The sequence below is a fragment of the Electrona antarctica genome (assembly GCF_951216825.1).
Source record: "Electrona antarctica genome assembly, chromosome: 6".
Lineage (NCBI taxonomy): Eukaryota > Metazoa > Chordata > Actinopteri > Myctophiformes > Myctophidae > Electrona > Electrona antarctica.
This window is the reverse complement of record NC_136811.1, coordinates 36,292,674-36,305,114: the sequence shown is the minus strand read 5'-3', so window position 1 is coordinate 36,305,114 and position 12,441 is coordinate 36,292,674. Positions and strand designations below refer to the sequence as shown.

General features: G+C 40.2%; 1 protein-coding gene across 2 annotated transcripts; it reads right to left on the bottom strand.

Annotated features, from left to right (window-relative positions):
* Window positions 1–50: 50 nt before the first annotated feature.
* LOC306925324 (uncharacterized protein) lies at window positions 51–11,543 on the bottom strand. 2 transcript variants are annotated; one of them, XM_079504097.1, is made up of 14 exons: window positions 11,418–11,543; window positions 9,869–9,893; window positions 8,183–8,646; window positions 7,980–8,048; window positions 7,028–7,066; window positions 5,793–6,032; window positions 5,305–5,322; window positions 4,030–4,059; window positions 3,826–3,864; window positions 2,938–3,177; window positions 2,498–2,554; window positions 1,043–1,114; window positions 876–930; window positions 51–607 (listed from the first exon to the last, which is right to left on the bottom strand). In XM_079504097.1, the coding sequence occupies exons 1-14, from the start codon at window positions 11,455–11,457 to the stop codon at window positions 589–591; spliced, it is 1,407 nt and encodes a 468-aa protein (XP_079360223.1). In that variant the 5' UTR covers window positions 11,458–11,543; the 3' UTR covers window positions 51–588. The 2 variants fall into 2 exon arrangements, with proteins under 2 accessions (XP_079360223.1, XP_079360224.1); XM_079504098.1 differs by having other exon boundaries at window positions 2,519–2,554.
* Window positions 11,544–12,441: the final 898 nt, after the last annotated feature.

Sequence of the window (12,441 nt, the reverse complement as noted above, 5' to 3'; positions counted from 1 at the left end):
AATAATGAAACATATTTTTTTTCTACCATTTAATTGGACAAAGCATGATATTTGATCACAGTCATTTAACCTCTGCTGAGGTTGATTCATCAAAATTGACTAGAACAGTCCTATCTATGCATGATTTGATTATGTTCAGTGGTGAAAGGTACTTAAATACATTATGGGCTCCATCTTGCGCCACCCCTTACCCCTTATCCCTAAACTTATTTGCAATTTTTTACTATTTTAAAATTGTTCAACTAGCCAATCTACATCGACACGTTGTTAGCTTGTAGATCGGCTATTTGTAATATTTTAAAATGTTTTAAAATAGTAAAAAATGGCAAATACATTTAGGGATAAGGGGTAACTATATCAAATAAGTAAATACTGTAGCCAACTTATTCCACCCCAAACAAAACATTAATAGTTAATACATAAAATTACTACTACTAATAATTACAATATTATTGTGAAATCATTCTTTTACATTTATATGTACGTATATTATTTTGATGCCAATGCTTTTGCATTTTTACTCAAGTAACGTTTTGAACACAGGTACAGTTAAGTATTCCACCAGAGTCTTCCACCACCAGTTATCCGTCACACCACAGAATCTTTGCTGTAAAGGTAAGGAAAACACAGTCACAATGTGATATTTAGTTTGAGACAACCTGTTATTAAAGCCATATCATATGTCAAGGAAAAAAGAATATATGACTTAAATACTCAAACTGACCACAATGGTAAAAAGCATTAAAAATAATAATAATTTATATTATTTTGTACAGGGGATCAATATACTGATCACTGCAGGAGATACAGTACTGAATTAGCAACTTGTTAGAAATAAAGTTCTGAATGTGAAATTCCATGAATGTCCTTTGTACCTCACTTCCTCTCTGCAGCAGTACAGCAACACAAACACCATCAACACTATGGCAACTGTAAACGTACAATTGATGATACAATTGTTGTCATACATTGTGGCTTATGGCATTCCCCCAAAAAATCTTGAAATCTCGAAATGTATTAATTAAATAATGTTAATACATACCTGTAAAAATGCCAAGAGGCAGAATCCGAATTAGAGGTCTGAAGGCCTTGGTATTGTCAGATTTGAGAGTTGCTAAAGAAGAAGAAAAATAAATTAACTGGTTGGTAGAATTATGATCTCATCAGAAGGATCCACCACCAACCACTCTTTTAACTAGCCTATTACACGTGTGAATACCGTAGGTCAGTTGTTTCCAAAAGGTTATATAATGAATTTCTTTATGTTCAGCATTATTATCATTGCTTAAAGTTCAATGTAAACGAGATACCGCAAGCTAAATTAAAGGTGTTTTAGTGGGCCACTCCCTTACGGAGCTATGTGTGTGGGTGGGTGGCTGGGTGGGTGGCTGGCTGGCTGGGTCTGAGCACGAAAACAGCATGGTTGTTTTTCACCACCTGTGCACAACCTAACACACACACGCACATATTAACTGTGTATATATGATGATTTTGGGTGTGCCAGTACAGTACAGTAGAGGGTACAGTAGAGGGACACCCACAAGGTAACTCTGTCATTTCGCAACCGTTTCGGACGTGGGGCGGCACGCCGGAACCGACCCGGACCCCTGGGCGCGTTCCTGGGGATCTGGATGTTCCGGGGACCCCCACATGGTAACTCTGTCATTTCTCTACCATTTCGGACGCAGGGCGGCTCGCCGGAATCGGGCCGGCACCCTGGGTGCGTTCCTGTGGGTCTGGAACTCCCCCCACCACCCCACACGGAGTTGCACCACTCACTTCACACGTGTGTGATTTTTTCTTCATTCTAATTATTTTGTTCGGCCCAAACAAATGTGTTTATTGTCATGATTTGTCAGGAGCCGAGTTGGCTTTGTCCGAGGCTTTAAGGTCTTTAAATAAATACTTTCTGAAAGGTCTATGGAAAAATGAATGGGAAATTCTCTTGTGGTGCCCTCGTCGTTCTGAAAGGGGGCGCGACTGCGACGCTCTATTCCTTTCACAGAAATGCTACACTGTACCATAAACCTGTGATCACTGACAATGGCTTTATATATATTGAAGGATAACACATAAGTCAAGTCATTGGTTGTCAAAACGACACCACTTTTATGATTAAGGAATCAGTTGAGTAAATGAAGGATGCTTTCACATAGATGTCCTTATGCTTAAGCAATCATTTATCTTAACTAGGCCTACTACATCACTGTGACACACATTTTAACATTTGAGGGCTAAGAGGTTCTGTGGCGAGTTTCTGATGTTTCACAAATAGCAGGCTTCTATGCTAAGGTGGAGTTTGGCACTAATAGTTTGAGTAAAAGACAGCTAGGGGCAACAGTGGACACACAGAAGTACAGTATACTTGTCTGAGGCCATTACTGCTGAACTCAACAAATAGGTTCATACTTATTATGGTTGTGTAATGCGTGTATGGACATGGACTTTATTTGAATATGCTGTGCAGCTAATATTCTTTAGCGAGCTAAATTCTTACTTAGGGTTAGGGTTAGGTTACTGTTGTTACCAGGGTCTTTTTCCATGGATGGACAGGCTGTTGAAGACAAGAGGCAGTTTTTTTATTAGAAATATAACATGGTGCAGTTTATACTGCATTCGCATTTAGTTTACAGTACTGTTGCTGTATATTGTTCAAATTTTCTAAAATTTAATTAATCAGTAAATTGACAAAAAAAAGTCAAAGAAATTGACTGATAGCATACATCAATTGCATGTAACATTTCCAAAATGTTAGCTGTCTCTTTTGAGTACAAAAGCATTGTTATTGTTTACCACGCAGTGGGTCATTACTCATTATTGTCAAGTAACTTGTAAAAAGCCATTTATGTACAGTACATTTGCAAGAATACATTTCTCTTTTTGGAAATGTATAGGATAATGTATCTAATTTGTGGAGGGAGAAAAACTATAACTTACCATTGGGGTAAATCATCTCTGAAGTGTCACCTTCCACATCCAGCCATTGAAACCGTATTGAGCAGATGATGATGATATATTGGCCAAAACACACGTTGCACTTCCTGTTGGGGGAGAAGTTGATGGTGGAGCATTCTGTGAAGTTTTCATTGTGGTTTCTCTGGTAGACAAGTGTGTCACCTGGTCCATATATCTTCTTCAGGTTTTGACATGTGTGGTTCGTGCAGGGAAAGCAGGTGCCTGGAGATAATACAAATAGAGATACAGCAGCATGAGACAGGATAAACAAAACACAAATAAATCTCAAAATAATCACTAATGGAGGTGATTATGTCCTGGATTTTGAGACTGTGGTTGTATTGGGAATGTCTTCTTATGTTCAAGTGTGTGGCATTGTGTGAATGTGAAGTATAAAGCCCTAACAAATACTTATACTTGCAAAATTGTTCTCAGAATGAATAAGGAAGAAGTATATTGACATTAAAACAAAAACGACAAAAAACACGACCACGCACAGAACCTTCCATAATCCTATTCATAAAGGGGCTCGGTTAAAAACCAAAACCACACTATCAAGGGGTTGGACTTTGAATCACTGGAGAGAAACAGAGTGGATGCTCATCTCTGTTGCTGCTCTAGGAACTCCTACCGGTTGGTCAGGGTTGTTCAGTGGCGTGATGAAAAGAAGCGGGTCCGCGAAGTCACTTGTATTGGAGGTGACACCTGCTAGGCTACACCGTTCCTATCAAACCAACCACTAGGGGCCATGAGAGACAAGGCAAGACTCAAGTACAAATGCAATTTAAAACTGACATAATGACTAAATTGGGGGACATTTTTAAATTGAAAAAGAAAAAAAACCCAAAAACATGAAAGGTTTTCACTTACGGTTTTGCACAACTGCGATCTGAGCATCTTCTGGGGATCCTAGAATATAGCGTCATATAACGTCAATATTAAGTCGCATAACATGTCAAACTACACAGCAAAATGCTCTGTTTTAATACTAATTTTATACTCTCAGATTTGAAAAAGAATGTAAAGGATCTTGAAGTCATGTACATGCTATCAAAATTACAATACAATACATACCTGTACTGAATGTGTTGTCAGAAAGTGTTGCTAAAGAAAAAAGAAAGAATAACAACTGGTTGGTAGTATCATTACTTCAACAAAGGACCCACAAACCAACATTGTAACTATTACGCATGTGAATAGGTCAGTTGTTTTCAAAATGTTATTTAATCTGTTTCCTGATGTTCATCATTATTATTGCAATGTACCGAAGTTCAAAGTTCAATCCAGAAGAGGAACAGATAAACACCAAAATAATATCAGCACGTAAATTAAGGTTTTAACAGTGAGCTGGGCCACCATGAGCTGCCAGAACAACGTGTAGTAATAATAAATAATAATACATACAAGCATACAATTATTCTAGGTATTTTCTCAAAAGTACTCAAAGTCGATTGTGTGCATTGGAATACATTCTACAAGTGTGCACACTGCACAGTGCAACACCCTTCTTCAAACAATTCCTCCATTTAAGGTTTTTACTCTCATCTTCTGTCCTAGACACAGCCCTGGAATTTCCCTTGAGTGCACCTAATATTCAGTGACCACACATGTTCATGTTCCTTTCACAGAAATGCCAGACTGTGAGATAAAAATGATGACTGATAATGGCTGTATATACATTGTTTTAAATTGCCAATTACCTTGTATCTCTGTGTCATTCCGTAGACCTAAATAATGCCTAGGCAAATGCAATCAAGGTACAAAGCCAGTATTTTCCCACTAAAAATACATGTGGTTCAAAAGTCCACCTTTATATAAGAACTTGTTTTTTTTTTGTTTTTTTGAAAGATTTTTTTTTTGCGGCTTACGCCTTTTATTGGTTTTTGAAGGGACAGACAGTAGGCTGACAGGAAACGGGAGAGAGATGGGGGAAGACATGCAGTAAAGGCCGTGTCGGGCTCGGGAGTCGAACCCGCGACACACTGCGACTGGATTACCAGTAGGGTGCCCAGACGGTTACGCCACCGCCTGGGCATATAAGAACTTGTTAAAAAAATATTTATTTCGTAAGTACTTTATTTTATGATGTATTTTTACTTGACATATTTGCATTTCAATGTTTTGCTTTCTATTGTTGTTTTTTGCCCTTGTTTTAATGATTGTTTTACCTTGTTGACCACTGTACAGCACTTTGTAACATTGTTTCGAAATGTGCTTTATAAATAAAATGTACTTACTTACTTACTATATCTTTCAAAAGCAATTATAAATGTTTTGATAGGGTTATAGGGCTTTATGAGAGTCACACACGCCAGTACTGTAGAACTCAACAAATAGGTTAATACTTACTTTCCATGGTTGGACAGACTGTTGAAGAGACACACTTGATTAGAAATATCATGTTGGTCAGGTAATACTGTAGGTACACTGTACATTTAATTTAACATACTGTAGAAATGTATCTCTTGATGAACACACAATCTTGTATCTTTTAAAAGGTAATTTTAAATTTGCGGACCAAAAGTGTACCTTTGTTGAAAATCATGTATAATTATTTAATGTATCTCATTTGTGGAGAGAGAAAGTTATAACTTACTTCAATATGTGCATGTAACATTGAATTTTAACATAGAATTCTATTCCAATTGTTAGCTCTCTTTTGAGAACAAAATTTGTTTGAAGTTTACCACACAGTGGGTCGTTATTGTCAACCAACTTCATCTTGTATCTACTAAAAATTATTTATGTTGAGTATTTACAAGAATAAATGTCTCTTTTTGGAAATGTATAGTTAGATACTGTATCTCATTTGTGGAGAGACAAAAACTATAACTCACCCTTGGGGTAAATCATCTCTGAAGTGTCACCTTCCACATCCAGCCATTTAAATGGTATTGAGCAGATGATGATGATATATTGGCCAAAACACACGTTGCACTTCCTGTTGGGGGAGAAGTTGATGGTGGAGCATTCTGTGAAGTTTTCATTGTGGTTTCTCTGGTAGACAAGTGTGTCACCTGGTCCATATATCTTCTTCAGGTTCTGACATTTGATGTCCATGCAGGGAAAGCAGGTGCCTGGAGATAATTCATTCATTCATTAAAAATAAATTCATTAATTAAAAGAAAAGAAGAGAAAATACACTGGTTTCCCTCCCTAAAGTGTATTCCCTTACTAGTCTCTCATCTGTATAATAATAATACCAGTCCATTTTCACTTGTTCCTTGCCACACAAAGCCTTCCAGCAATTACTAACCAGTTCCTGAACCTTCTCGATGAACTCCAGGCTGCCCTGCCTGGACTTTGACTCTACCTGATCTCTACCAGTTAAGTTTGCCTTCGTTATTTGCTATCCTGGTTCTTACCACGCTGGGCACAATATGCACTCAATGCGCTGTATTATAAAACTCAATACGCTGTATTATAAAACTGTATTATAAAACGCATATAACTCATAGAAAGGTGAAATAAGTCTCTGTGTGTGTGTGTGTGTACGTCTGTAATCCACGCAACTCGAGAACCGTTCGCCCCACCGACTTCAAATTCGACACACTTGTTCCACACCCCCACAGGGAGTGCAGTGCCCGGTGTCGAGTCGGTAAGCTTGTAAGATTTTACAAGCATTCCGGCCAATCACAATTAGAGTCCTCACTTTTCTGTCCTCACTTTTTGTCCAGACCTTTTAAGCCCTCAGCCAATCAAATCATCGCTATGGGGCACACACACACACACACACACACACACACACACACACACACACACACACACACACACACACACACACACACACACACACACACACACACACACACACACACACACACACACACACACACACACACACACACACACACACACACACACACACACACACACACACACACACACACACACACAAAGCTGGGCATAGGAGGGGCTAGCACCCCTCAAACATTGTGCTATTTTATCATGAACATTACATTAGTGAGGACCAATTATATGAAGATGAAAAAGTTGTGAAGTCGTCCTTTAAAAGAACTAAAATCCACACCCATTACCATCATGATCATATTCATAGAATATTTTCACTTACGGTTTTGCCACACTGCAGTCTGAGCATCTTTGGGCAATCCTAAAATCAGAGGAACATACCAAGTCAAAGAATTTCACATCAAAATGCTCAATTTAAACACATTTTTAACCTTCTCAGACTTAACCCATTTATACCTGGTTGTTTTACCTTTGAATCCAGATGCTACCTCTGTGTCTCAATAGTTATTGCTATACATGTAGCAACAACATGTATAACATGTATATTTTTATGTAAAAATAAATAAAATAAGAATTTGAAGTTTTTCCGAAAACTTAGGTTAGGTTTTAGAAGGAGTTTTTAGAATCGGCCTCAGGTGTCAATGGGTTAAAGGACCTCACTAATACTCATTATAAGATACCATATCTGCTCAGTATTTTTCATGAATCCAAAAAACAATGGCTTCTATTTCAGCATGCTAACTTTCCAGTAAGAGCTTATAGCTTGGATTCCTCAGTGATGATTGTATTGGTAGACAGGTTTCTGAACTTTCTGCCCAGTGCCCACCAAAGACACGGTGAGTAGACACTACTAGACAGACATTGTACCATCTTATAATGAGCATTAAAGGAAGGACCAATTATATGAAGACTGTTGAAAAGGGGTGACGTGCTCCTTAAAATGAACACGATTGTTACTGTGTAACAACATATAGGTCAACCACATTACCACGGTCTAACAGATGCTTCTATCCAAAAGCAACAAAAGAATCATTAACTGATTATTTCATCGTCCTTGTGTAAAAAGTTGTAGTTCCCCTAAAATATCAAATTATTGTTAATGTAAATAGTAAATATGATTTTATATTCAAGTAAACCATCTCAGATTATTAACTGAAAAGTGTAAAAGAGCATGCACAATGCACATCCATGCCACAGGTAGAGAGGACATACATGATAAATAGTTATGAAGAACACACACTGTAACTCTAAGCATATCATCATTAACCACATACCAACAGCTCCTTCTTGTGCCATAGAAATGGGTAGACAACATCCACTTGCTACCAAAAATGTAAGAAACGCTGGAAATGAATCATGAAGAATATAGAAAATTAACTTAAAAGTGAATATAACAGAAGGAATGGAATGGCACGCACACATAAAAAACAAACAAAAAAAACAACACATATAATGTAAGAAAATGTAATGAAATTACATTTCCAATCCATCCCATGTCTTCGTCTTGGTTTGCTTCTTCTTCTTCTCTCATTTTGGCCTTTGGGCATTTCTTGAGCAAGGCCCATCACGTTACCATTTCTGTCTTGCTCAAATAGTCCACTCTCTCCTTTTGATAGAGGCATGGTCTCATTCTCATTGGCTGAGACAATGGTAGGAGGAGCTTCTTTAGCATTTTCGTTAAAAAAAGGATGACACTGACGGTGACTCTTCTCCATTGAGACACCTCCCTTTGGAGCAGTCTTAGACAGGGTATGGGTGTCATAGCCTGTAGTAGACTCTTCAATGGGCAGATCTGGCATCTCAGAGGAGCAGTACCAAACATACTGCTCTTCCTTAGGGATTGGCTTAACAAAGCTGCCAACAGCTTCCACAGGTGCCGAACTTTCATATGGAAGATACTCACTCCACCGGTGCTCCATGTCGGAAGAGAAGCCATCATAGCTGAATATATAAGGGAGAGAGGTTGTTCCGATATAATTTAACATGAATGAAATGTAAATTCATATTTTTTTTTATTACAGTGTATAACCATATAGTATTATAAAACGCATACAACTCATAGAAAGGTGAAATAAGTCTCTGTGTGTGTGTACGTCTGTAATCCACGCAACTCAAGAACCGTTCGCCCCACCGACTTCAAATTCGACACACTTGTTCCACACCCCCACAGGGAGTGCAGTGCCCGGTGTCGAGTCGGTCAGACCCACGGTTGTCCAGAACCGCCACAAAAGGCCTCTGCCTGGGCCCTTGACAGCCCACCCAGGCTCCATAAGAGCTGGCCTGCATGTTCTGACATCACAACACTCCATATTTAGGCATGCCTGACACAGAACTCCATATATAGGAATAAAGGAACACAGAGAGACAGATACAGAAATCTCCATAGGCATAAAAGGGACACAGACAGATGGGTGGAACGGGACGGGTACTCTGACACCACGCTAGACAGGAACGCCCAAAAACGTCACATCCGGTTTTAGCCTGGGGTAAGAATTTTCTATGGCTGCCAATGCAACTTGGTCCAATCCTTAATCACATACGGACAAACATCTATGCCGATGCTATCTAACTTGCGGAGGTAGCGTGCCTTGTCCACGGGCAACAGATCTTTCAACGTATGGCATTGCAAATACGTTTGATAATCGCTACTCTGCTCAATATTGTTTTTAAAATGCCGCAAATTGCATTGCAGTAAACGAGAGCAAATCACAACTTCCCCCGGTTGTGGGCGGAGTCACAGTTTGAGGCGCTGATTACGTGCCGTGGTGTCAGTGTATAGGTATTGATCTCCAACTTCCATCGTTACCGACTCGTGCTCTACAGCCGGACACCGTTTACACTTACAGCTTGTAGATCTGCTATTTTCAAATGATTTTTGTACATTTTATACATTTGAAAACTTGTGAAATGGGACATTCTGCTTGAGTTGCCCCATTTTCAACTTTTTGTATTTTAGGCCTATTTTGTTACCAATAGTCCTACTTTTGTACTTTTAGTCTACTCAAGTAGATTTTTAATTCTGGACTTTTACTTAATTCTGGACTTATTTCTACATTACACTACAGTATTGATACTTTTTAAGTAGCCTAGCGGTAAAATAAAAACAATACTTTCCAAGTTAAAACACATATTTTGAAAGGTAAATATATATAATAAGGCTTACCCGCTCTCCTGCAATGGCCAGCCACCTGTAATAAATTAACATTTTTTAACTGAATGAACAAACCTTTGAAATTACTGGGCAATAAATTAATAAGAAAATCACTGAAGTGAGTGTGGGGGTCCCCGGGGGGTCCGCGGAAGTTCCAGACCCCCTGAACGCGGCCAGGGTGCCGGCCCGGTTCCGGCGAGCAGCCCCGGGGCCGCTTCCGAAACGGTCGAGAAATGACAGAGTTACCATGTGGGGGTCCCCGTGGGGGTCCATGGGGGCAGAGTAATCTAGTAAGAGAGTAACAATGGAATGCGGAAGTGCTCATTCTATCTCAATGGGATATAGTTCCAGCCTTCCAGCCATCTAGCCCTGAAACATGACTGCCATGATAATCAACATGACAGTCATGACGCAACTGCAGCCTGTTTTACGCGATCGCTACATTTACAGTCCAAACGTGTATATAAACATTCCGTTTTCAAATATAAAGTACTCACAATTTGTTCCACGGGTGTTAGAAATTTGCTGGTACAGCGATTAGCATTGCTGCATCCCGCGTTGTTTAATAAGAAGCATTTTTATCCGAGCTCCCCGGCTACCTTTCTCAAACGGGGTTCGTTTGGGAAATACAAAGTTGCACACCGGGAGCGCACTCGCCTATTAGTCTGTATTGGCAGTGCTGTCAGCGTGCATATATCGAACACACCCAGTGTTTCAGACTGCCACACTCCTCCCGACCGATAGGGGCGCCTAGTTGAAAGCCAATGGCAAAAAAACAGCTCGGATAAAAATGCTTTTTATTAAACAACGCGGGATGCAGCAATGCTAATCGCTGTACCAACAAATCTCTAACACCCGTGGGACAAATTGTGAGTACTTTATATTTGAAAACGGAATGTTTATATACACGTTTGGACTGTAAATGTAGCGATCGCGTAAAACAGGCTGCAGTTGCGTCATGACTGTCATGATGATTATCATGGCAGTCATGTTTCAGGGCTACCAGCCATCGGACTCGAGCAATGTTTGCAACTATAGCCCATAGGCACCCGCTTTGCGGGACGGTCGAGGAATGATAGAGTTACCGGGTCCCCGGGGGTCCCCAGCTGGAACATCCAGACCCCCAGAAATGCGGCCAGAGTTGTTTAGGCTACTTGCTTCGCAATTGACCCACTACACGGTGAAAAAATGTTTTCACTGAAAGGAATCGTCCTGAATGTCCACGCAGAGAAAATAAATAGACAGCCTATAGCCGGTTGACGATCTAGCGCGACAAAATTGACAAATAAATGTTATAGAATATTTTAAGTTGAATACACACTGATTAATGTCACTGTCAGTAGGCTAGGGTTGGCGCCGCTGCAACTTTATACGGCTTATAGCTCTGGTCCATATAGTATAGGCTGCAGGTGTTTTGCCGGCATCCGCGCGTCGCTAATAGCCTACATGACAAATTCATACCGGCGGGGCCGCGGATTACCACCATACCATTTATATAGGCCTACCATTCCGTTACTTCATCCCAAATACTGCATTTCAAAATAACCGGTACCAAACTTACTTTCGGACCGAGTCTGATGATTCTGCTCAAAGACTTCCATGATCTGTTGATGATAGCCTACTTGCAAAAATCGGCAGCAGTCCAGTCAATCGGTTGCTTAATCCCAGGTCAAGGAAATGATTCTCAGGAAATGGTATTAGTTGGTAAAAGAAAAAAGAAGAAAAAAAAAGCAGGAAGGGTGTCATTTCAATTACAATATCTCCCTCTGGTGGAACAGCTGGCGGCTGCTGGCCCACTCCAATATTCAAACAGAATGAGGTGAGGTTATAACCGGAGTCAGGTTAGTGAGGTTAGGCCTAGACCTACACTATAATTTGGCTGGTTTTCAGACCGGTCCATGAAAAACACAGAGACAGAAATGAAAAAAAGAGTGTGTTAAACATAATCAATCAAGAACATGCATTGTCCATGCAGCATCTGATTGAAAACCCTTTAAAGGCCCTATCTGGAATTGCTTGACCATTATTGTAATGACCAGTGAGTGGAAGATTCACATTAAGCAACATCACAAGATATACTATACTCAACCTCTCATACAACCAATGTGTGTGCATGCATGGTGCCTCCACAATATATGCTATTCCTACCCCTGTCACCCATGTTTTACACACACACACACACACACTCTCTCTCACACTCTCACACTCTCTCTCTCTCTCTCTCTCTCTCTCTCTCTCTCTCTCTCTCTCTCTCTCTCTCTCTCTCTCTCTCTCTCTCTCTCTCTCTCTCTCTCTCTCTCTCTCTCTCTCTCTCTCTCTCTCTCTCTCTCTCTCTCTCTCTCTCTCTCTCTCTCTCTCTCTCTCTCTCTCTCTCTCTCTCTCTCTCTCTCTCTCTCTCTCTGTCGCGGGAAGGCTCGCCAGAACCGGGCCGCACCCGTGGCGCGTTCATGGGGGTCTGAATGTTGCGGGGACCCCCCGGGGACCTCCACATCGTACAGTTGCACCGCTCACTTCACACATGTGTGATTTTAAGAGCTTTGCAGAGCCCCCTTTCTTCTGTGATGGTTGAACACCCACACATGAGA